The sequence below is a fragment of the Oncorhynchus mykiss genome, chromosome 5, assembly GCF_013265735.2.
Source record: "Oncorhynchus mykiss isolate Arlee chromosome 5, USDA_OmykA_1.1, whole genome shotgun sequence".
Classification (NCBI taxonomy): Eukaryota; Metazoa; Chordata; class Actinopteri; order Salmoniformes; family Salmonidae; genus Oncorhynchus; species Oncorhynchus mykiss.
Window position 1 is genome coordinate 49,903,227 of NC_048569.1, and position 25,054 is coordinate 49,928,280.

Here is a 25,054-nt window from a genome sequence, read left to right on the forward strand (position 1 = left end):
GGTCTGGAAGGAGAGTTTAGAGTCTAGCCAGACACCTAGGTACTTATAGATGTCCACATATTCAAGGTCGGAACCATCCAGGGTGGTGATGCTGGTCAGGCGTGCGGGTGCAGGCAGCGAACGGTTGAAAAGCATGCATTTGGTTTTACTAGCGTTTAAGAGCAGTTGGAGGCCACGGAAGGAGTGCTGTATGGCATTGAAGCTCGTTTGGAGGTTAGATAGCACAGTGTCCAAGGACGGGCCGGAAGTATATAGAATGGTGTCGTCTGCGTAGAGGTGGATCAGGGAATCGCCCGCAGCATGAGAAACATCATTGATATATACAGAGAAAAGAGTCGGCCCGAGAATTGAACCCTGTGGCACCCCCATAGAGACTGCCAGAGGACCGGACAGCATGCCCTCCGATTTGACACACTGAACTCTGTCTGCAAAGTAATTGGTGAACCAGGCAAGGCAGTCATCCGAAAAACCGAGGCTACTGAGTCTGCCGATAAGAATACGGTGATTGACAGAGTCGAAAGCCTTGGCAAGGTCTATGAAGACGGCTGCACAGTACTGTCTTTTATCGATGGCGGTTATGATATCGTTTAGTACCTTGAGCGTGGCTGAGGTACACCCGTGACCGGCTCGGAAACCAGATTGCACAGCGGAGAAGGTACGGTGGGATTCAAGATGGTCAGTGATCTGTTTGTTGACTTGGCTTTCGAAGACCTTAGATAGGCAGGGCAGGATGGATATTGGTCTGTAACAGTTTGGGTCCAGGGTGTCGCCCCCTTTGAAGAGGGGGATGACTGCGGCAGCTTTCCAATCCTTGGGGATCTCAGACGATATGAAAGAGAGGTTGAACAGGCTGGTAATAGGGGTTGCGACAATGGCGGCGGATAGTTTCAGGAATAGAGGGTCCAGATTGTCAAGCCCAGCTGATTTGTACGGGTCCAGGTTTTGCAGCTCTTTCAGAACATCTGCTATCTGGATTTGGGTAAAGGAGAACCTGGAGAGGCTTGGGCGAGTAGCTGCGGGGGGGGGGGCTGTTGGACGAGGTTGGAGTAGCCAGGCGGAAGGCATGGCCAGCCGTTGAGAAATGCTTGTTGAAGTTTTCGATAATCATGGATTTATCGGTGGTGACCGTGTTACCTAGCCTCAGTGCAGTGGGCAGCTGGGAGGAGGTGCTCTTGTTCTCCATGGACTTCACAGTGTCCCAGAACTTTTTGGAGTTGGAGCTACAAGATGCAAACTTCTGCCTGAAGAAGTTGGCTTTAGCTTTCCTGACTGACTGTGTGTATTGGTTCCTGACTTCCCTGAACAGTTGCATATCGCGGGGACTGTTCGATGTTAGTGCAGTCTGCACTACAGGATGTTTTTGTGCTGGTCGAGGGCAGTCAGGTCTGGAGTGAACCAGGGGCAATTTCGATGAGGCTCTCTGGTTCAGATATCGGTAGGTGTACTGGAGGCAGGGCATAAAAGGGATAACGAATCCAGTTGTTTGTGTCGTCCATTTTGGGAAAATACCTGCATAATTGCGCAGCCAGCTCACTCAGGTGCTTCACTATATCACATTTGACATTGTCCAAAAGCCTGAGTTCATTTGCACACAAAAAACATGCAATGATGAAAAGACCTGTGTGTTGTCCTTGTTAATGTAGACAGAGAAGAGCTCCAACTTCATAATCATAGCCTCAATGTTGTCCTGCACATTGAATATAGTTGCGGAGAGTCCCTGTAATCCTAGATTCAGATCATTCAGGTGAGAAAAAACATCACCCAGATAGGCCAGTCATGTGAGAAACTCATCATAATGCAAGTGGTCAGACAAGTGAAAATTATGGTCAGTAAAGAAAACTTTAAGCTCAACTTTAAGCTTGTCCCTCAATTAAACAATTGGTGTCAATTCTTTGCCCCTTGATAACCACTGCATTTCTGTATGTTGTAAAAGCATTACATGGTCGCTGCCCATATCATTGCATAATGCAGAAAATACGCGAGAGTTCAGGGGCCTTGCTTTAAACTCTCTGGGATATTCGGGACGGTAGCGCTCCACCCCGCCAACAGCCAGTGAAAGTGCAGGGCGCCAAATTCAAAACAACAAAAATCTCATAATTAAAATTCCTCAAGCATACAAGTATTTTACACCATTTTAAAGATAACATTCTCATTAATCCAGCCACAGTGTCTGATTTCAAAAAGGCTTTACAGCGAAAGCACCACAAACGATTATGTTAGGTCACCATCAAGTCACAGAAAAACACAGCCATTTTTCCAGCCAAAGAGAGGAGTCACAAAAAGCAGAAATATAGATAAAATTAATCACTAACCTTTGATGATCTTCATCAGATGACACTCATAGGACTTCATGTTACACAATACATGTATGTTTTGTTCGATAAAGTTCATATTTATATCCAAAAGTCTCATTTTACATTGGCGTGTTATGTTCAGTAGTTCCAAAACATGCAGTGATTTTGCAGAGAGCCACATCAATTTACAGAAATACTCATTATGAATGTTGATGAAAATACATGTGTTATACATGGAAATATAGATAAACTTCTCCTTAATGCAGCCGCTGTGTCAGATTTCAAAAAACTTTACGGAAAAAGCATAACCTGAGTACGGCACTCAAAGCCCAAAACAGCCAAAATAAATATCCGCCACGTTGCGCAGTCAAAATTTGTCAGAAGTAGCATTATAAATATTCACCTACCTTTGATGATCTTCATCAGAATGCACTCCCAGGAATCCCAGTTCCACAATAAATGTTTGATTTGTTCGATAAAGTTCATCATTTATGTCCAAATAGCTTCTTTTGTTAGGGCGTTTGGTAACAAATCCAAACGCGCGTTCAGGCCCAGCCGAACGTCGGATAAAAAGTTCAAAAAGTAATATTACAGGTCGTAGAAACTTGTCAAACTATGAATAGAATCAATCTTTAGGATGTTTTTGTCATAAATGTTCAATAATGTTCCAACGGGAGAATTCCAATGTCTGTAGAAAAGCAATGGAACGAGAGCTACCTCTCATGTGAATGCGCATGACTGAGCTCGAGGCTGCTGCCAGACCTCTGACTCAATCCCCTCTCATTCGGGCCCCCTTCACAGTAGAAGCCTGAAACAACGTTCTAAAGAGGGTTGACATCTAGTGGAAGCCTTAGGAAGTGCAAAATGACCCATATCCCACAGTGTATTTGATAGGGGCTGAGTTGAAAACCTACAAACTTCAGATTTCTTACTTTTTGTTTGAATTCTTTTTCAGTTTTTTGCCTGCCATATGGTTTCTGTTATACTCACAGACAACATTCAAACCGTTTTAGAAACTTCTAAATCTACTAATAATATGCATATGTTAGCAACTGGGACTGAGTAGGAGGCAGTTTATCCTGGGCATGCTTTTCATCCAAAAGTGAAAATGCTGCCCCCTATCCAAAATAAGTTAGTATATCATTCGGAGAATCATAGATGACTCCGTCTTCACTGACGAGTTTCTGCAAATTATTTTTGTTAGCGTTCCTGTATTGGAGATTCAGGAAGAATTTGTTCATTTGTTTCTCCATATTCCATCCAGTTTGCTTTATTTTTGTAATAGATTACATTAGATCATTCTTGAATAAGTTCCTCAAGTTATTTTTGTTTTTCCTCTAAATTATTTTGTATCTCTGTAGTATTGTTTTTATCTACCTGTACTATTAGTTAATGGATTTCCCTTGTTAGTCTTGTCTCTTAACCTTTCTGATCTCCACATCCCGGATCCGGGATCGTGAATACAGACTCAAGCTCATTACCATAACGCAACGTTAACTATTCATGAAAATCGCAAATGAAATGAAATAAATATGCCATCTCTCAAGCTTAGCCTTTTGTAAACAACACTGTCATCTCAGATTTTCAAAATATGCTTCTCAACCATAGGAAAACAATCATTTGTGTAAAAGTAGCTAGCTAGCGTAGCATTTAGCGTTAGCATTAGTGTTAGCATCCAGCACGCAACATTTCAACAAAAACATAAAAGCCTTTAAATAAAATCATTTACCTTTGAAGAACTTCGGATATTTTCAATGAGGAGACTCTCAGTTAGATAGCAAATGCTCAGTTTTTCCAAAAAGATTCTTTGTGTATTAGAAATAGCTCCGTTTTGTACATCACATTTGGCTACCAAAAAAAAACGAAAATTCAGTCCTCAAAACGCGAACTTTTTTCCAAATTAACTCCATAATATCGACTGAAAACATGGCAAACGTTGTTTAGAATCAATCCTCAAGGTGTTTTTCACATATCTCTTCGATGATATATCGTTCGTGGGAGCATGGTTTCTCCTCTCAATCAAATGGAAAAATACTTGCACCTGGCTTTGCGCACCAGTTTCGACGCAGGACACCAGGCGGACACTTGGAATATGTAGTCTCTTATGGTCAATCTTCCAATGATATGCCTACAAATACGTCACAATGCTGCCGACATCTTGGGGAAACGGCAGAAGGTCTAAGCTTATTCCTGTCGCATTCACAGCCAAATAAGGAGACATTAGAAAACAGAGCTTCAGAAATTCTGCTCATTTCCTGTTTGACGTATCATCTTGGTTTCGCCTGTAGAATGAGTTCTGGGGCACTTACAGACAAAATCTTTGCAGATTCTGAAACTTCAGAGTGTTTTCTTTCCAAAACTGTCAAGTAGTCGAGCATCTTTTCGTGACAAAATATCGCGCTTAAAACGGGAACGTTTTTTATCCAAAAATGAAATAGCGCCCCTAGAGATGCAACTGGTTGCCAGAAGCAGGAAACGTTGTTTCCAGAGTTCACAATCTCATTTTCAAGTCTTTGTTTAAAAAATTACGATATTTTGGAGATTATTTTGTTTTCAAATAACCGAAAGTGAGTGGTTGTAATCTGAATAAAGGGGAAAAGGCCATTCTTGAACATGGGGTGAGACAATAGGCCCTTTTAATATTGTCTGGCTTGCCATTCCAAATAAAATGTAATATTTTTTTCTCATATAATTTAAACAGGTCGCTAGGTGTAGGCAAAACCATAAGCAAATAGGTAAACTGATATGACTAAAGAGTTAATCAGGGCAATTCTTCCACAAATAGACAGGTATTTTCATCAAGGACACGTTGTTTGCAGAATCCAGAAACAGGAGGTGGAGTTCCAGAGCTCACAGGTGTGCCTGGGATGGATTGTGACTCCATCTCGTTCCTCGCCCTCTTCAACGTGTCATTCACTGCCTGACTCTCCGCCAATGCTGCCTGACTATCTGCCAATGACGTGAATCTACGCCAATAATTACATTTAGAGTATTGGAGGATTTCTAAATTAATATCTATGGGGCATGTTTCATTTGTCACGTTCTGACCTTAGTTAATTTGTTATGCCTTTGTTTTAGTATGGTCAGGGAGTGAGTTGGGTGGGTTGTCTACGTTTTTTCTATAATTTGGTATTTCTGTGTTCGGCCTAGTATGGTTCTCAATCAGAGGCAGCTGTCAATCGTTGTCCCTGATTGAGAATCATACTTGGGTAGCCTGGTTTCACTATTGAGTTGTGGGTGTTTGTCTTCCGTGTCAGTGTTTGTTACCACACGGGACTGTTTCGTTTATTCACGTTTATTGTTTTGTTCCAGTGTTCTGTTGTGTTTGATTAAACATTATGGACACTTACCACGCTGCGCATTGGTAATATTTTCCCCTTTTAGAGACTGTAATACATGGCATCCAGGTCAGGGTAACCAATAATATACACAAAGCACTAACCCTGACTCCCGTTTTTTAAGTGTTCATAGGTCTAGGTATACATATTCCTGGCCATGTCACTTGATTACTACTGTGCCTTTTGTATCTACCTTTCCAATTACTTTTAGAGTTTGGGATGATTTACAAATGTACGCTTTTCATGTCATTTTTCGTTAGGGAAAATCTGGTCTGTCAGAATGTGTAAGAGGCTTTTATTTAATTATAATGCAAGGTTAATAATAATGATAATAGTCGTTGGATAACAGATCAGCTCTGGGAACTCATTAACAGGTGGCTTCTATCTTCAATATTCTTTAAATGCTTTATTATCCAAATGTTTAAAGTGTGTGTGGGCGACAGGGGGAAACAGAATGGTGCAGTTTGAGGTCATGAGGCGGACTGTCATAAAAAATGTTGATGCATGTTTATTTTTGATCCAAAGCCATGAATGAGTGAGTCACTCAGCTTTATGTACAGTAGGTGCCAAGGCTATATGACTGCGCCATCAACTTGATTATTTAGCAGACATCACTTGCTGCTTATATTCAGTCAACACATGTATCTTATCTTATCTTATCATGGAATATAATTTAACATTTTAATTTCTCTTAGAATAGAAAACTTAGTGTAACAACAGTTTTAGTAAATAGTATGCTACCACAGTCCAGTTACAGCTTCTTATGTCCAAGTAAAAATAAAAAATATGTACATTTTTTTAAGGTGTGCGTGCAGGACAGAGGAATGTTAATTCTTACACTATTGTTCTAAATTCAATCACCTTCTTCATTCTCATCATTCAGTTCATTGACATTCAATTTTGAAGTTGTGCACAATTATCAGTCTCTATTTGGTTTATATCTCCCATTCGTTTACAGCATTCATTCAGTTCGATGCACATTAGCACCTTGAGACCCAAAAGCATAATCAGTGCTCTAACTCCCCCTTGCGCTGGTCTGGAGCAATGAAGCAGTGATGCAGGGTAACCTAGTAAACCACAAATTACCTCCGAGTCCCGCAGCATAATCTCAAAACTTTTAATTGAGGAACCAGTTTATAATAGCAATAAGGCACCTCGGCTGTTTGTGATATATGGGCAATATACCACGGCTAAGGGCTGTGTCCTAGCACTCCTTGCCTAAGAACTTAGCCATGGTATATTGGCCATTTCCACACCTCCTCGGGCCGTATTGCTTAATTATACCTACAGTATATCCTGTTTGGTGCAGCAGCAGCACCAGCCTTAATAGGCAGACTGGCTAATGGGAGAAACGAGTTGTCGTATGCAAAATGGCCCCCGTTTGTTTGTTTGTTTATATGACTGAGTTGAGTACATAGACATAACATGATCCTGCTATGATATACAGCATGAGGCCTATCTGTGGAGGGCAGGATGCCTGTTTTCTCTGGAGTTTATAGACCAGCTAACAGGCCATGTGGTGCAGGTTGATTCCACATGTGAAAATGCAGCACTGGCACCTGCCTTCTGTCATGAAGTATGTTGATAGCTAGGAATAAAATCATAATTTGCTTAGATGATCTGTCTGCAGAGACATAATATAGCCCCAGTTTTAGCACTTCTGGCACAAAAATGTCCAAAATGTAGTATATTGAGCTTGATAATGACAAGGGTCTTTTCAAGTCATATTTGCCAAGTGATTTGGCCTAATTTACATTTTGAAATGCCCCAGACAGGTTCCTACTGTACGTTAGTGATGTGGTGCTTCAAACAAGCTCAATGTGAGAACATTACTATGGAATGAGATTAGAGAAGCGAGATGACCGTTTAGCTGAAGTGCAGACACAGATATTTATAAGGGAAGGACCCAACCACTGGCTTCTGCATCATTTATTTAAACAGATCCATTACAGCCTGCAGAGTGCATCTCCAACCAGGAGTGCATCCCAAATGGCACCCTAACCTATATGGTCCACTAGAGCTGGGACGATAAATCAGAAATTACTGACACCGACATTGCCATCCTCTTGCCGAAGGATTTTGCTTACGTCAGTAATTTTTTGCAATTTTTCTATACAATGTTCTGTTTCACTGTCGGCTGCTGACTCTCACTCCTTCTCTCAACTGTGCACACAGAGGAGGGAGAGATGCATTCTGAGAAGCGTAAGCTTGACAGTTGCTCAAAATGCTATTGCGGGAAAAATACAATTTTCAAAGCAACTACTGTTATTCTAGTTACAGAGAGGAGAGTCACAGCTTTCTGTGAGTAAATAATGTATTTCTCTCACCTCATAATATTTAGTTCATGGCACCACTTTACAACCGGAGTAGGCTGTAGGCCTAGTTAATATGGTTTTGATACACCCGCAGAGCCAAGCGCACCATTTGCAGGGAATAAATCAAGCAGCCAGGACTAGCGCTGGAATGTTTTTGCAGGACATTAGCCTACATTTACTGATAGATTAATCAATTAGCCTACATGGCTATATAGCAACAATATAATATTTAGAGTTAGCGATCTAGATAAGTGTTTTGAGTTCCCACTTCCTCAGGTGGTAAATAGTATAACCTATAGGCCAATGTGCACAAAAATACATTTCATAATTCTGAATCCTATTTTGACAGGTTGCACATCAAAATATCAATCATGCATTTCCTGGATATGTTAGATGAAATAGCTTACTTTTTAATCACAGGCTACCATCTCAGTTGTCTTACTTCAAGACCTCTGCCACTAATGTAAAGTAACTCATTGAAAGCATGTCTAAGAAGTGGTAGATCTTTTTTAAATGTTCTTAACTTTAGTTTTTGTGTCTTACTTTCGGTTTTGTACACCAGCTTCAAACAGCTGAAAATCACATCAGTTTAGATGGCACAATGATTCTCTAAACCATGCATTGCTTGTTTTGTCACAAACTGAAATGAAGCAAACTATTCGAATTTTTGCAAACAGGAAATGGCGGATTAATTTCTGCATATGGCACCTTTTCGTTACATTTGTTGTTATCTAGCAAAATAATTACATTAATCGAGATAAAACTTTATGTCCATATCGCTCAGCTCTAGCACCTCCCCAAAATGATTGATCGTAATTTATCACAGTTATCATTATCGCTAACATTTTCTAATTTGATTGTGATATGTATAGGTTGCCATTTGGGACACAACCCCAGACTAGCCTAGCATCGACATTGACGAGCTTCACCGGATAGGACAGTGTCACCGGACAGTTTTTAGCATGACATTCTTGAAAGCATCTATTTTAGTACCATGTAATAGCATTATCAGTAGGCCAGCAGAACATTTTGTGACTGCTTGAAGAACAGACTCCCCCAGCCCGGCCGGCTGGGGGCCCATGGATCACTTTTACTTCTCTGACAAGATAGGGGAGAGTCACATTTATACAGACACAACCAGGACCAGGTTTGTGTATAGTAGAAGCCAAAACATGTTAAAACAGAAAATGAAAATGGAGCTTTTCTTATTGGACAAAGTTAGGACAGTACCTTCCATGCATCACTCTGTTTGAAAATGTTTCTCCCCGGACACAACCCAGGGAAGAGTTTCTGCCTCTCAGGACATACCCAGCCTCACAAAGACAAAAAACTATGTAGGTGACTAGCTGATTCTGTTGTGCCTATTGTTCTATTTAAGCTTTTTTTCAAGATCTGGGTTGTCTGCCATAACAGATCAATGTGAGTAACCGATTTGAAGTGTCAGTAGATAGAGAAATATCTCATAGACCTCTCAGAGAACTCACAAAGACAGCCTGTAATATTAGTAGTGTCAGATTGTCCCTAACCCAGCCTCCCAGCCATAGGGTACTGGTCTCCCAGTGGTACTACTAGAATCTAGTCTTCCCCTTCACTGTAAATTACATACAGGGGAATGTATTTAGTAGTAGTAGTTTCTTATTAAATCCCCTTTGAAACAATATGAACAGGAAAAAGTGGGGATGGAAGAAAAATAAAATAAAAACAGATTTGTTTGATAGAAGCACTCGTTTAAGCTCCAAATTGATAGTGATACCTCATAATCTCCCTTCATATGTTCCTTGACTTTTCTTGATTTTTCTTAACTGTGCCTGACAGAATATTGGTAAGGTTTTTGCTGAGTATTGACTTCCATATCCATTCGATTACATTTTAACTCATGCCATAAAGGCTCTGTCTAGGGATGATGTGTGGGTTTATACATACAGGCATATAATTTTCACACACCCACGCCTGGGTTCTTTGGTGCAAACTGATGCAATCCTCTTTGTGTAAATAATACAGCCATATTATCCAGGAATTTTTTTGTGTCTCTGTGACTCAGTTGATAAGAGCATTGAACATGGTGCTTGTAATGCCAAGCATTACAAGCACCATGTTGTATTCCTGCTGGGATCATATACAGTATACTAATAATATAAGTATTTACTGCACTGTAAGTCACTTTGGATAGAAGTGTCTGCTAAATGGCATGCATTAAGATGGCACCGAAGAGGATGGCTGACTTTTTACATGCTCCTAACCAGCTGTGCAATTTTTTTATTTTTTATGCATTGTTTGTAACTTATTTTGTACATAATGTTTCTGCTACCGAAAATAACTTCTGGAGCAGAAAGTAGCAGTGACTCACTCAATACAGAAGTGGTCAGATGACTCGGATGCTACGCTACAAGACTGTTTCACTAGCACAGACTGGAATATGTTCCGGTATTCATCCAATGGCATTGAGGAGTACACCACCTCAGTCATCAGCTTCATCAATAAGTCCATCCACGACGTCGTCTCCACAGTGACCGTACGTACATATCCCAACAAGAAGTCATGGATTACAGGCAACATCCACATCGAGATAAAGGCTAGAGCTGCTGCTTTCAAGAAGCGGGACTCTAATCCGGACGCTTATAAAAAAATCCCGCTATGCCCTCAGACGAACCATCAAACAAGCAAAGCGTTAATACAGGATTAAGATTGGCTCTGATGCTTGTTAAATGGGGCAGGGCTTGAAAACTATTACGGACTACAATGGGATACTCAGATGCGAGCTGCCCAGTGATGCAAGCCTACAAGACGAGCTAAATGCCTTTTATGCTCGCTTCGAGGCAAGCAACACTGAAGCATGCACGAGAGCACCCGAATTTCTGGATGACTGTGTGATAACACTCTCGGTAGCCAATGTGAGCAAGACCTTTCAAAACAGGTCAACATTCACAAAGCCGCGGGTCCAGACAGATTACCAGGACATGTACTCCAAGCATGCACGGACCAACTGGCAAGTGTCTTCACTGACATTTTCAACCTCTACCTGACCGAGTCTGTAATACCTACATGTTTCAAGCAGACCACCGTAGTCCTTGTGCCCAAGGAAGCAAAGGTAACCTGCCTAAACAAGTGCTTTGAAAGGCTGGTCATGGCTCACATCAACAGCATCCTACCGGATACCCTAGGCCCACTCCAATTCGCATACCATCCCAACAGATCCACAGATGATGCAATCTCAATCGCACTCCACACTGCCCTTTCCCATTTGATCAAAAAGAACATCTACAGTTGAAGTCGGAAGTTTACATACACCTTAGCGAAACAAATTTAAACTCAGTTTTTCACAATTCCTGACATTTAATCAGAGTAAAAATTCCCTGCCTTAGATCAGTTAGAATCAATACTTTGTTTTAAGAATGTGAAATGTCAGAATAATAGTAGAGAGCATAATTTATTTCAGCTTTTATTTCTTTCATCACATTCCCAGTGGGTCAGAAGTTTACATACACTCAATTAGTATTTGGTAGCATTGCCTTTAAATTGTTTAACTTGGGTCAAACGTTTCGGGTAGCCTTCCACAAGCTTCCCGCAATAAGTTCGGTGAATATTGGCCCATTTTTCCTGACAGAGATGGTATAACTGAGTCAGGTTTGTAGGCCACCTTGCTCACACACGTTTTTTCAGTTCTGCCCACAGATTTTCTATAGGATTGGGGTCAGGGCTTTGAGATGGACAGCCAATACCTTGACTTTGTTGTCCTTAAGCCATTTTGCCACAACTTTGGAAGTGTGCTTGGGGTCAATGTCCATTTGGAAGACCCATTTGAGACCAAGCTTTAACTTCCTGACTGATGTCTTTAGAAGTTGCTTCAATATATCCACATAATTTTCCTGCCTCATGAAGCCATCTATTCTGTGAAGTAAACCAGTCCCTCCTGCAGCAAAGCCCCCCCACAACATGATGCTGCCACCCCCGTGCTTCACGGTTGGGATGGTGTTCTTTGGCTTGCAAGCCTGATCATTTTTCTTCCAAACATAACGATGGTCATTATGGCCAAACAGTTATATTTTTGTTTCATCAGACCAGAGGACATTTCTCCAAAAAGTCTGATCTTTGTCCCCATGTGCAGTTGCAAACCATAGTCTGGCGTTTTTTATGGCGGTTTTGTAGCAGTGGCTTCTTCCTTGCTGAGCGGCCTTTCAGGTTATGTCGATATAGGACTCGTTTTACTGTGGATATACACTGCTCAAAAAAATTAAGGGAACACTAAAATATCACATCCTAGATCTGAATGAATGAAATATTCTTATTAAATACTTTTTTCTTTACATAGTTGAATGTGCTGGCAACAAAATCACAGAAAAATTATCAATGGAAATCAAATTTATCAACTCATGGAGGTCTGGATTAGAAAGTCACACTCAAAATTAAAGTCGAAAAGCACACTACAGGCTGATCCATTTTGATGTAATGTCCTTAAAACAAGTCAAAATGAGGCTCAGTAGTGTGTGTGGCCTCCACGTGCCTGTATGACCTCCCTACAATGCCTGGGCATGCTCCTGATGAGGTGGCGGATGGTCTCCTGTAGGATCTACTCTCAGACCTGGACTAAAGCATCCGCCAACTCCTGGACAGTCTGTGGTGCAACGTGGCGTTGGTGGATGGAGCGAGACATAATGTCCCAGATGTGCTCAATTCGATTCAGGTCTGGGGAACGGGCGGGCCAGTCCATAGCATCAATGCCTTCCTCTTGCAGGAACTGCTGACACACTCCAGCCACATGAGTTCTAGCATTGTCTTGCATTAGGAGGAACCCAGGGCCAACCGCACCAGCATATGGTCTCACAAGGGGTCTGAGGATCTCATCTCGGTACCTAATGGCAGTCAGGCTACCTCTGGCGAGCACATGGAGGGCTCTGCGGCCCCCCAAAGAAATGCCACCCCACACCATGACTGACCAAACCGGTCATGCTGGAGGATGTTGCAGGCAGCAGAACGTTCTCCACGGCGTCTCCAGACTGTCACGTCTGTCACATGTGCTCAGTGTGAACCTGCTTTCATCTGTGAAGAGCACAGGGCGCCAGTGGCGGATTTGCCAATATTGGTGTTCTCTGGCAAATGCCAAACGTCCGACACGGTGTTGGGCTGTAAAGCACAACCCCCACCTGTGGACGTCGGGCCCTCATACCACCCTCATGGAGTCTGTTTCTGACCATTTGAGCAGACACATGCACATTTGTGGCCTGCTGGAGGTCATTTTGCAGGGCTCTGGCAGTGCTCCTCCTGCTCCTCCTTGCACAAAGGCGGAGGTAGCGGTCCTGCTGTTGGGTTGTTGCCCTCCTACGGCCTCCTCCATGTCTCCTGATGTACTGGCCTGTCTCCTAGTAGCGCATCCATGCTCTGGACACTACGCTGACAGACACAGCAAACCTTCTTGCCACAGCTCGCATTGATGTCCTATCCTGGATGAGCTGCACTACCTGAGCCACTTGTGTGGGTTGTAGACTCCACTCTTTCTCATGCTACCACTAGAATGAAAGCACCGCCAGCATTCAAAAGTGACCAAAACATCAGCCAGGAAGCATAGGAACTGAGAAGTGGTCTGGTCACCACCTGCAGAACCACTCCTTTATTGGGGGTGTCTTGCTAATTGCCTATAATTTCCACCTGTTGTCTATTCCATTTGCACAACAGCATGTGAAATGTATTGTCAATCAGTGTTGCTTGCACAGACGTGTGATTGACTTGGAGTTACATTGTGTTGTTTAAGTGTTCCCATAATTTTTTTGAGCAGTGTACATACTTTTGTACCTATTTCCTCCAGCATCTTCACAAGGTCCTTTGCTGTTGTTCTGGGTTTGATTTGCACTTTTTACCCCAAAGTATGTTAATCTCTAGGAGACAAAAAGCGTCTCCTTCCTGAGTTGTACGATGGCTGCGTGGTCCCATGGTGTTTATACTTGCATACTATTGTTTGTGCAGATGAACGTGGCACCATCAGGCATTTGGAAATTGCTCCCAAGGACGAATCAGACTTGTGGAGGTCTACCATTTTTTTTCTGAGGTCAATGATTTCTTTTGATTTTCCCATTATGTCAAGCAAAGAAGGTAGGCCTTGAAATACATCCACAGGTACACCTCCAATTGGCTCAAATGATGTCAAGTAGCCTATTGTTACGGAGCGTGAATGAGGACCCAAAAGCGAATTAACGTAAACAGAGCTTCTTTAATAACAAAACAAACGTAGGCTCAGATGGACCGGCAGATTCCGACAGGACAGGACAAGGTTGCAGCAAACATGACGATAGTCTGGTTCTGGCATGAATAACACAACAAGAATCCGACAAAGACAGAAACAAAAACAGAGAGAGATATAGAGGACTAATCAGAGGGAAAAAGGGAACAGGTGGGAAAAGGGGTGACGAGGTAGTTAGGAGGAGACAAGGAACAGCTGGGGGAAAGAGGGGGAGAAAAGGTAACCTAATAACGACCAGCAGAGGGAGACAGGGTGAAGGGAAAGGACAGAAACAAGACACAACATGACAATACATGACAGTACCCCCCCCACTCACCGAGCGCCTCCTGGCGCACTCGAGGAGGAAACCTGGTGGCAACGGAGGAAATCATCGATCAGCGCACGGTCCAGCACGTCCCGAGAGGGAACCCAACTCCTCTCCTCAGGACCGTACCCCTCCCAATCTACTAGGTACTGATGACCACGGCCCCGAGGACGCATGTCCAAAATCCTACGGACCCTGTAGATGGGTGCGCCCTCGACAAGGATGGGGGGGGGGGGGGGGGGAAGACGAGCGGGGGCGCGAAGAACGGGCTTGACACAGGAGACATGGAAGACCGGGTGGACGCGACGAAGATATCGCGGAAGAAGAAGTCGAACTGCGACAGGATTAATGATCTGAGAAATACGTAACGGACCAATGAACCGCGGGGTCAACTTGCGAGAAGCGGTCTTAAGGGGAAGGTTCTGAGTGGAGAGCCAAACTCTCTGACCGCGACAATATCTAGGACTCTTAGTTCTACGCTTATTAGCAGCCCTCACAGTCTGCGCCCTATAACGGCAAAGTGCAGACCTGACCCTCTTCCAGGTGCGCTCGCAACGTTGGACAAAAGCCTGAGCGGAGGGGACGCTGGACTCGGCGAACTGAGATGAGAACAGCGGAGGCTGGTACCCGAGGCTACTCTGAAAAGGAGATAGCCCGGTCGCAGACGAAGGAAGCGAGTTGTGGGCGTATTCTGCCCAGGGGAGCTGTTCTGACCAAGACGCAGGGTTGCGAAAAGAAAGACTGCGTAAGATGCGACCAATAGTCTGATTGGCCCGTTCTGCTTGACCGTTAGACTGGGGGTGAAAGCCGGAAGAGAGACTGACGGAAGCCCCAATCAAACGGCAAAACTCCCTCCAAAATTGAGACGTGAATTGCGGACCTCTGTCCGAAACGACGTCTGACGGAAGGCCATGAATTCTGAAAACATTCTCGATGATGATTTGTGCCGTCTCTTTAGCAGAAGGAAGCTTAGCAAGGGGAATAAAATGAGCCGCCTTAGAGAACCTGTCGACAACCGTAAGAATAACAGTCTTCCCCGCTGACGAAGGCAGTCCGGTGACAAAATCTAAGGCGATGTGAGACCACGGTCGAGAGGGAATGGGAAGCGGCCTGAGACGGCCGGCAGGAGGGGAGTTACCGGACTTAGTCTGCGCGCAGACCGAACAAGCAGCCACGAAGCGACGCGTGTCATGCTCCCGGGTGGGCCACCAAAAACGCTGGCGAATGGAAGCAAGCGTACCCCGAACGCCAGGGTGGCCGGCTAACTTGGCAGAGTGAGCCCACTGAAGAACGGCCAGACGAGTAGGAACGGGAACGAAAAGAAGGTTCCTGGGACAAGCGCGCGGCGACGGAGTTTGAGTGAGTGCTTGCTTTACCTGCCTCTCAATTCCCCAGACAGTCAACCCGACAACACGCCCCTCAGGGAGAATCCCCTCGGGGTCAGTGGAGGCTACTGAAGAACTGAAGAGACGAGATAAAGCATCAGGCTTGGTGTTCTTAGAGCCCGGACGATAAGAAATCACAAACTCGAAACGAGCGAAAAACAGCGCCCAGCGCGCCTGACGCGCATTAAGTCGTTTGGCAGAACGGATGTACTCAAGGTTCCTATGGTCAGTCCAAACGACAAAAGGAACGGTCGCCCCCTCCAACCACTGTCGCCATTCGCCTAGGGCTAAGCGGATGGCGAGCAGTTCGCGGTTTCCCACATCATAGTTACGTTCCGACGGCGACAGGCGATGAGAAAAATACGCGCAAGGGTGGACCTTGTCGTCAGAGAGGGAGCGCTGAGAAAGAATGGCTCCCACGCCCACCTCTGACGCTTCAACCTCGACAACGAACTGTCTAGTGACGTCAGGTGTAACAAGGATAGGTGCGGATGTAAAACGATTCTTGAGGAGATCAAAAGCTCCCTGGGCGGAAACGGACCACTTAAAGCACGTCTTGACAGAAGTAAGGGCTGTGAGAGGGGCTGCCACCTGACCGAAATTACGGATGAAACGACGATAGAAGTTCGCGAAGCCGAGAAAGCGCTGCAGCTCGACGCGTGACCTAGGGACGGGCCAATCAATGACAGCTTGGACCTTAGCGGGATCCATCTTAATGCCTTCAGCGGAAATAACAGAACCGAGAAATGTGACGGAGGAGGCATGAAAAGAGCACTTCTCAGCCTTCACAAAAAGACAATTCTCTAAAAGGCGCTGGAGGACACGTCGAACGTGCTGAACATGAATCTGGAGTGACGGTGAAAAAATCAGGATATCGTCAAGGTAAACGAAAACAAAGATGTTCAGCATGTCTCTCAGGACATCATTGACTAATGCCTGAAAGACAGCTGGAGCGTTAGCGAGGCCGAAAGGAAGAACCCGGTATTCAAAGTGCCCTAACGGAGTGTTAAACGCCGTCTTCCACTCGTCCCCCTCCCTGATGCGCACGAGATGGTAAGCGTTACGAAGGTCCAACTTAGTGAAAAACCTGGCTCCCTGCAGGATCTCGAAGGCTGAAGACATAAGAGGAAGCGGATAACGATTCTTCACTGTTATGTCATTCAGCCCTCGATAATCTATGCAGGGGCGCAGGGACCCGTCCTTCTTCTTAACAAAAAAAAAACCCCGCTCCGGCGGGAGAGGAGGAGGGGACTATGGTACCGGCGGCAAGAGCTACAGACAAATAATCTTCGAGAGCCTTACGTTCGGGAGCCGACAGAGAGTATAGTCTACCCCGGGGGGGAGTGGTTCCCGGAAGGAGATCAATACTACAATCATACGACCGGTGTGGAGGAAGAGAGGTGGCCCTGGACCGACTGAACACCGTGCGCAGATCGTGATATTCCTCCGGCACCCCTGTCAAATCACCAGGCTCCTCCTGTGAAGAAGAGACAGAGGAAACAGGAGGGATAGCAGACATTAAACATTTCACATGACAAGAGACGTTCCAGGAGAGGATAGAATTACTAGACCAATTAATGGAAGGATTATGACAAACTAGCCAGGGATGGCCCAAAACAACAGGTGTAAAAGGTGAACGAAAAATTAAAAAAGAAATGGTTTCGCTATGATTACCAGAAACAGTGAGGGTTAAAGGTAGCGTCTCACGCTGAATCCTGGGGAGAGGACTACCATCCAGGGCGAACAAGGCCGTGGACTCCCTTAACTGTCTGAGAGGAATGTCATGTTCCCGAGCCCAGGTCTCGTCCATAAAACAGCCCTCCGCCCCAGAGTCTATTAAGGCACTGCAGGAAGCTGACGAACCGGTCCAGCGTAGATGGACCGACAAGGTAGTGCAGGATCTTGAAGGAGAGACAGGAGTAGTAGCGCTCACCAGTAGCCCTCCGCTTACTGATGAGCTCTGGCTTTTACTGGACATGAAGTGACAAAATGACCAGCAGAACCGCAATAGAGACAGAGGCGGTTGGTGATTCTCCGTTCCCTCTCCTTAGTCGAGATGCGGATACCTCCCAGCTGCATAGGCTCAGCACCCGAGCCGGCAGAGGAAGATGGTAGTGATGCGGAGAGGGGGGCAACGGAGAACGCGAGCTCCTTTCCACGAGCTCGGTGACGAAGATCAACCCGTCGCTCAATGCGAATAGCGAGTTCAATCAAGGAATCCACGCTGGAAGGAACCTCCCGGGAGAGAATCTCATCCTTTACCTCTGCGCGGAGACCCTCCAGAAAACGAGCGAGCAAAGCCGGCTCGTTCCAGCCACTGGAGGCAGCAAGAGTGCGAAACTCAATAGAGTAGTCTGTTATGGATCGATTACCTTGACATAGGGAAGACAGGGCCCTGGAAGCCTCCTCCCCAAAAACAGATCGATCAAAAACCCGTATCATCTCCTCCTTAAAGTCCTGATACTGGTTAGTACACTCAGCCCTTGCCTCCCAGATTGCCGTGCCCCACTCACGAGCCCGTCCAGTAAGGAGAGATATGACGTAGGCGACACGAGCAGTGCTCCTGGAGTAAGTGTTGGGCTGGAGAGAAAACACAATATCACACTGGGTGAGGAACGAGCGGCATTCAGTGGGCTCCCCAGAGTAACACGGCGGGTTATTGATTCTGGGCTCCGGAGATTCGAAAGCCCTGGAAGTGGCCGGTGGATCGAGGCGGAGATGGTGAACCTGTTCTGTGAGGTTGGAGACTTGGGTGGCCAGGGTCTCAACGGCATGTCGAGCAGCAGACAATTCCTGCTCGTGTCTGCCTAGCATCGCTCCCTGGATCTCGACGGCTGAGTGGAGAGGATCCGAAGTCGCTGGGTCCATTCTTGGTCGGATTCTTCTGTTACGGAGCGTGAATGAGGACCCAAAAGCGAATTAACGTAAACAGAGCTTCTTTAATAACAAAACAAACGTAGGCTCAGATGGACCGGCAGATTCCGACAGGACAGGACAAGGTTGCAGCAAACATGACGATAGTCTGGTTCTGGCATGAATAACACAACAAGAATCCGACAAAGACAGAAACAAAAACAGAGAGAGATATAGAGGACTAATCAGAGGGAAAAAGGGAACAGGTGGGAAAAGGGGTGACGAGGTAGTTAGGAGGAGACAAGGAACAGCTGGGGGAAAGAGGGGGAGAAAAGGTAACCTAATAACGACCAGCAGAGGGAGACAGGGTGAAGGGAAAGGACAGAAACAAGACACAACATGACAATACATGACACCTATAAGAAGCTTCTAAAGCCATTACATAATTTTCTGGAATTTTCCAAGCTGTTTAAAGGCACAGTCAACTTAGCGTATGTAAACTTCTGACCCACTGGAATTGTGCTACAGTGAATTATAAGTGAAATAATCTGTCTGTAAACAATTGTTGGAAAAATGACTTGTGTCATGCACAAAGTAGATGTCCGAACCGACTTGCCAAAAATACAGTTTGTTAACAAGAAAATTGTGGAGTGGTTGAAAAGTTAGTTTTAATGACTCCAATCTTAGTGTATATAAATGTTATGTGTCTATTCCCAGTACATCACTGTGGCCAAGCTTGCTGCCATCCGTGACATATATCATAGGCGGTGTCAAAGGAAAGCCCGTAAAATTGTTAGAGACTTTAGTCACCCAAGTCATAAATTGTTTTTTTCTGCTACCGTACGGCAAGCGGTACTGGGGCGCCAAGTCTAGGACCAAAAGGCTCCTTAACAGCTTCTTCCCCCAAGCCATAAGACTGCTGAACAATTAATTAAATGGCCACCAGACTATTTACATTGACCCCCCCCCCCCCCCCCCCCCCCCCTTCATTTGTTTTGTACACTGCTGCTACTCACTGTTTTATTGTCTATGCATAGTCACTTCACCCTTACCTACATGTACAAATTACCTCAACTTACCTCTACCCCCGCACACAACTTTTTACTTTAGTTTATTTGGTAAATATTTTCTTAACTCTTCAAGAACTGCACTGTTGGTTAAGGGCTTGTACGTCAGCATTTCACGGTAAGGTCTACATGCATGGCGCATGTGACAAATAAAGTTTTGATTTGATTTGGTTAATGTTCTGACATGCTGTCTGTTTGTTCTAGGTTTAATTCTTTGTATGTGTACCGTTCATATGTAAAGCCGTATTTTGACATGTTATGTGTCTATTCTAGATTCTGAAACCATAGTTTTCTTTTACACATTATCTGTTTGTTGTAGGTTCTATTGGTACAATCCCCTCTATGTGTACTGTACTTAAAGCCATATTATTTGATGACCCATTTCTGTCTGTTTTAGGTTCTACTGGGACTTGGTAATGCTGGTCATGATGATGGGGAACCTGATCATCATTCCTGTAGGAATAACCTTCTTCTCGGAGCAGACCACCACCACCTGGCTAATATTCAACGTAGCATCAGACACAATCTTCCTCGTGGATCTGGTCATGAACTTTCGCACTGGAATCGTCAACGAGGAGAGCTCCGAGATCATCCTGGACCCCAAGGTCATCAAGATGAACTACCTGAAGAGCTGGTTTGTGGTTGACTTCCTCTCGTCCATACCAGTGGATTATATATTTCTAATAGTGGAAAAGGGGTTTGACTCAGAGGTGTACAAGACGGCGAGGGCGCTGAGGATCGTTAGGTTTACTAAGATTCTGTCACTTCTGAGGTTGCTGAGACTTTCCCGACTCATCAGATACATACATCAGTGGGAAGAGGTAAGATATATGTGGTGATAGAGTGTGTGTGTGTGTGTGTGTGTGTGTGTGTGTGTGTGTGTGTGTGTGTGTGTGTGTGTGTGTGTGTGTGTGTGTGTGCATGTGTGTGTGTGTGTATGAGGCTGAATGCCACAGCTCTGACTTCTGACATTTAGGTGAATGTGAGGATGAATGCAAGTCATTCTTGGACATCGGAGTTTAGATATGGGGAAATTAAGTTTAAACAGAGGGAGGTAAAGCGAGAAAGAGAAGAGAGATAGAGGGGTACAGAGAGAGAGAGGGAGAGAGAGGGAGAGGAAAAGAAAGAGAAGGAGAGAGGAGAAAGAGAGAGAACCCTCCTATGGTGTCATTTCACTCCTCTGTGAGTCACTCATTCCATTTGCCCAGCTGGCATTGCTCTCCCTTTTATACCTTTATTTCACTGATTGATCGATTGATCAACATGAATGTGCAAAATGTTCAAAATATGTTAACTTGACGGATATCAGATCTGATTTGATGCTCCAATAGTGAAGTTTGAAAAAGCCGGAGATTCTATGGGAATAGGCTTTGTTATGCTTTATGTACAGACATTATTGCATTTCCAACCTCTCTTGCACCATGGGCAAGTATCAATGATTCCTGTGCTTACTACACAAATAGCCCAACTAGTGTCATTACATTGGATTACAAATGTAGCCTAATGTTGCGTTTAATTACACTTGCCGTTGCATTGGATCCTATATTTAATGTTGTATTAGATGGAGATAAGATTTAATCAGACTACATGATTGAATATTTTGTCTGTCAAGACAAAGGCTGAGCTTGACAGAACAATCTAATATTACTTGATTCTGCATGCTGCATTGATGATTTCATGTATAGAGTCTAATGCTCCTGTAGCCCCTGCTGCTCTGCATCTCCCTATGTGTCACTCAGTTCTCCTCTGCAGTCGACATTTGCATTTTGGTAAATTAGTAGATGCTCTTATCCAGAGCAGCTTATAGAATTGAGTGCATACATTTTCATATTTTTTTCATACAGGTCCCTCGTGGGAATCTATCCTACAACCCTGGTGCTGCAAGGGCCATGCTCTACCAACTGAGCCACACGGGACCCCTCTTCCTGTTTTCCTTGCAGCTGTTTACTCCACAATGACAGAACTATTTTCCTTCCCTTCACAATGAAGAGTTGAAAACTAATAACACAATCATTTTGTTACAATAAGGTACAGCTATATAATCAAAAGTATGTGGACACACCTTCAAATTAGTGGATTCGGCTATTTCAACCCCACCCGTTGCTGACAGGTGTATAAAATTGAGCACACAGCCATGCAATCTCCATCCGAAAACATTGACAGTAGAATGGCACGTACTTAAGAGCTAAGTGACTTTCAATATGGCACCGTCAAAGGATGCCACCTTTCCAACAAGTCACTTTTCTGCCCTGCTAGATCTGCCCTGGTCAACTGTAAGTGCTTTTATTGTGAAGTGGAGCAACAGTGGCTCAGCCGCGAAGTGGTAGGCCACACATGATCACAGAACGTGACCGCGTAGCGTGTAAAAATTGTCTGCCCTTGGTTGCAACACTCACTCCGAGTTCCAAACTGCCTCTGGAAGCAACGTCAGCACAAGAACTGTTCGTCGGGTGCTTCATGAAATGGTTTTCCATGGCCAAGGTGAAACACTCAAGTCTAAAATCACCATGCACAATGCCAAGCGTCGGCTGGAGTGGTGCAAAGCTTGCCGCCATTGGACTCTGGAGCAGCGGTAACACGTTCGTTCTCTGGAGTGATGAATTACGCTTCAGCATCTGGATTTGGCGGATCCCATGAAAATGCTACCTGCCCGAATGCACTGTGCCAACTGTAAAGTTTGGTGAAGGAGGAATAATGGTATGGGGCTGTTTTTTATGGTTTGGGCTAGACCTCTTAGTTCCAGTGAAGGGAAATGTTAACGCTAAAGCATACAATGAAATTCTAGACGATTTTGTGTTTCCAACTTTGTGACAACAGTTTGGGGAAGGCCCTTTCCTGTTTTAACATGATAATGTCCCCATGCACAAAGCAAGGTCCATACAGAAATGGTTTGATGAAATCGATGTGGAAGAACTTGACTGGCGTGCCTTGACTGGCGTGACTGACCCCATCAAACACCTTTGGGATGAATTGGAACACTGACTGCAAGCCAGGACTAATTGCCCAACATCAGTGCCAAACCTCACTAATGCTCTTGTGGATGATTGGAAGCAAGTCCCCACAGCCATGTTCCAACATCTAGTGGAAATTCTTCCCCGAATAGTGGAAGCTGTTACAGCAGCAAAGGGGGAACCAACTCGATAGTAATGCCCATGATCTTAGAATGAGATGTTCAATGAGCAGGTGTCCACATACTTTTTGTCATGTAGTGTATATTAAAGCACCTCTGTAATGCAACATTATAGTATTATAGTATTAAGACGGCAACTCTGGTGCCAGGATAATGCTGTATATGTACAGTGAAGTTCTCCCTGAAATATAAATGTAATAAAAACAATACTTTTGTACATAAAATAAAAATTGCAAAGTTGGTAACAACATTAACAACAGAATTGACAATAGAAGTAACAACAGTTAACACATACTGTATGTAACCATATAAGAGAATCATTACAACACTTACTGAAACCACATCATTTGACCATGACAAAGTGACTGGCAATAATGGCAGAATATAAACAGTGTAGTTATTCACTCCGCAAGACAATAAAACAAGCTACACATCAGTATAGAGATAAAGTGGTTTGCAGACGACACAACAGTAGTAGGCTTGATTACCAACGATAACGAGACAGCCTACAGGGAGGAGGTGAGGGCTCTGGGATTGTGGTGCCTGAAAAACAACCTCTCACTCAACGTCAACAAAACAAGGAGATGATCGTGGACTTCAGGAAACAGCAGAGGGAGCATGCCCCTATCCACATCGACGGGACCGAAGTGGAGAAGGTGGAAAGCTTCAAGTTCCATGGTGTATACATCACTGACAAACTGAAATGGACCACCCACACAGACAGTGTGGCTAAGAAGGCGCAACAAAGCCTCTTCAACCTCAGGAGGCTAAAGAAATTTGGCTTGTCACCTAAAACACTCACAGATTTTTACAGATGCACAATTGAAAGTATCATCTCTGGCTGTATCACCACCTGGTACGGCAACTGCACCGGCCGCAACCGCAAGGCTCTCTAGAGGGTGGTGTGGTTTGCCCAACGCATTACCAGGGGCAAACTAACTGCCCCCCAGGACACCTACAGCACACGATGTCACAGGAAGGCCAAAAAGATCATCAAGGACATCAACCACCTGAGCCACTGCCTGTTCACACCACTATTATTCAGAAGGTGAGGTCAGTACAGGTGCATCAAAACTGGGACGAGAGACTAAAAAACAGCTTCTATCGCAAGGCCATCAGACTGTTAAACAGCCATCACTGGCACATTAGAGGCTGCTGCCCATAGTCATAGACTAGGAATCACTGGCCACTTTAAGGAATAGAACACTAGTCACAAATAATGTTTACATATCTGGCATTACTCATCTCATATGTACTGTACAGTATATAATGTTTTCTAATCTATTCTAAGGTATCTTAGTCACTTAATGTTAACATATCTGGCATTACTCATCTCATCTCATTACTCATACTGTTTTCTATACTATTCTACTGTATCTTAGTCCATTCCGCTCTGACATCGCTCATTAATATGTATATAACCTTAATTCATTCCTACTTAGATTTGTGTGTATTGGGTATGTATTGTGTAATTTGTTAGATATTACTTGTTAGATATTACTGCACTGTCGGAGCTAGAATCACAAGCATTTCGCTACACCCGCAATAACATCTGCTAATAATGTGTATTTGACCAATGAAATTTGATTACATTTTATTTAAAAATGATATTGTATGCCTGTGTGTGTGGGGTGTGGGGGAGAGAGACACAAAGAGATAGAGGGAGTTAAAATTGGGATTGGGTACAATGCTAGATCTATGATCAGGGGCAACTCTATTTGGGGTAAGGGGGTTAAGAGGCAGTGAAACACACAACAGCACAGTTTGGGCAGAAGAGAGAAGTCAGCGCAGCATCAGGTTTCCTCCGTAACAATCTTCCTCAGTTCTGATTTGTCAGCCCTTCACACCCATAGGACAAGCATGGAAAAATACAGAATATAATGAGAGACAGAGTGCACCAGGGCTTTACTCGGTTGCTAAAAAATCGAGCTGGTGTGTGTGTGTGTGTGTGTGTGTGTGTGTGTGTGTGTGTGTGTGTGTGTGTGTGTGTGTGTGTGTGTGTGTGTGTGTGTGTGTGTGTGTGTGTGTGCTCATTTACCACCCTTGACGTCTTAATACAAACTCAGTGGGCTCTTGGAAGAATGTGGCAATGTAGAGGGCCACCTTGTCATTCACATTGTCCAATCTACAGGGCTT

General features: G+C 44.3%; 1 protein-coding gene across 1 annotated transcript in view; it reads left to right on the top strand.

The window, feature by feature from the left end:
* Window positions 1-25,054, top strand: part of LOC110523996 (potassium/sodium hyperpolarization-activated cyclic nucleotide-gated channel 1-like) — a 183,742-nt gene that overhangs the window by 13,710 nt on the left and 144,978 nt on the right. The window contains exon 2 of the mRNA XM_021603242.2: window positions 20,186-20,609. Coding sequence (XP_021458917.2) covers window positions 20,186-20,609 — 424 coding nt within the window. The remainder of the gene's footprint in view (window positions 1-20,185; window positions 20,610-25,054) is intronic.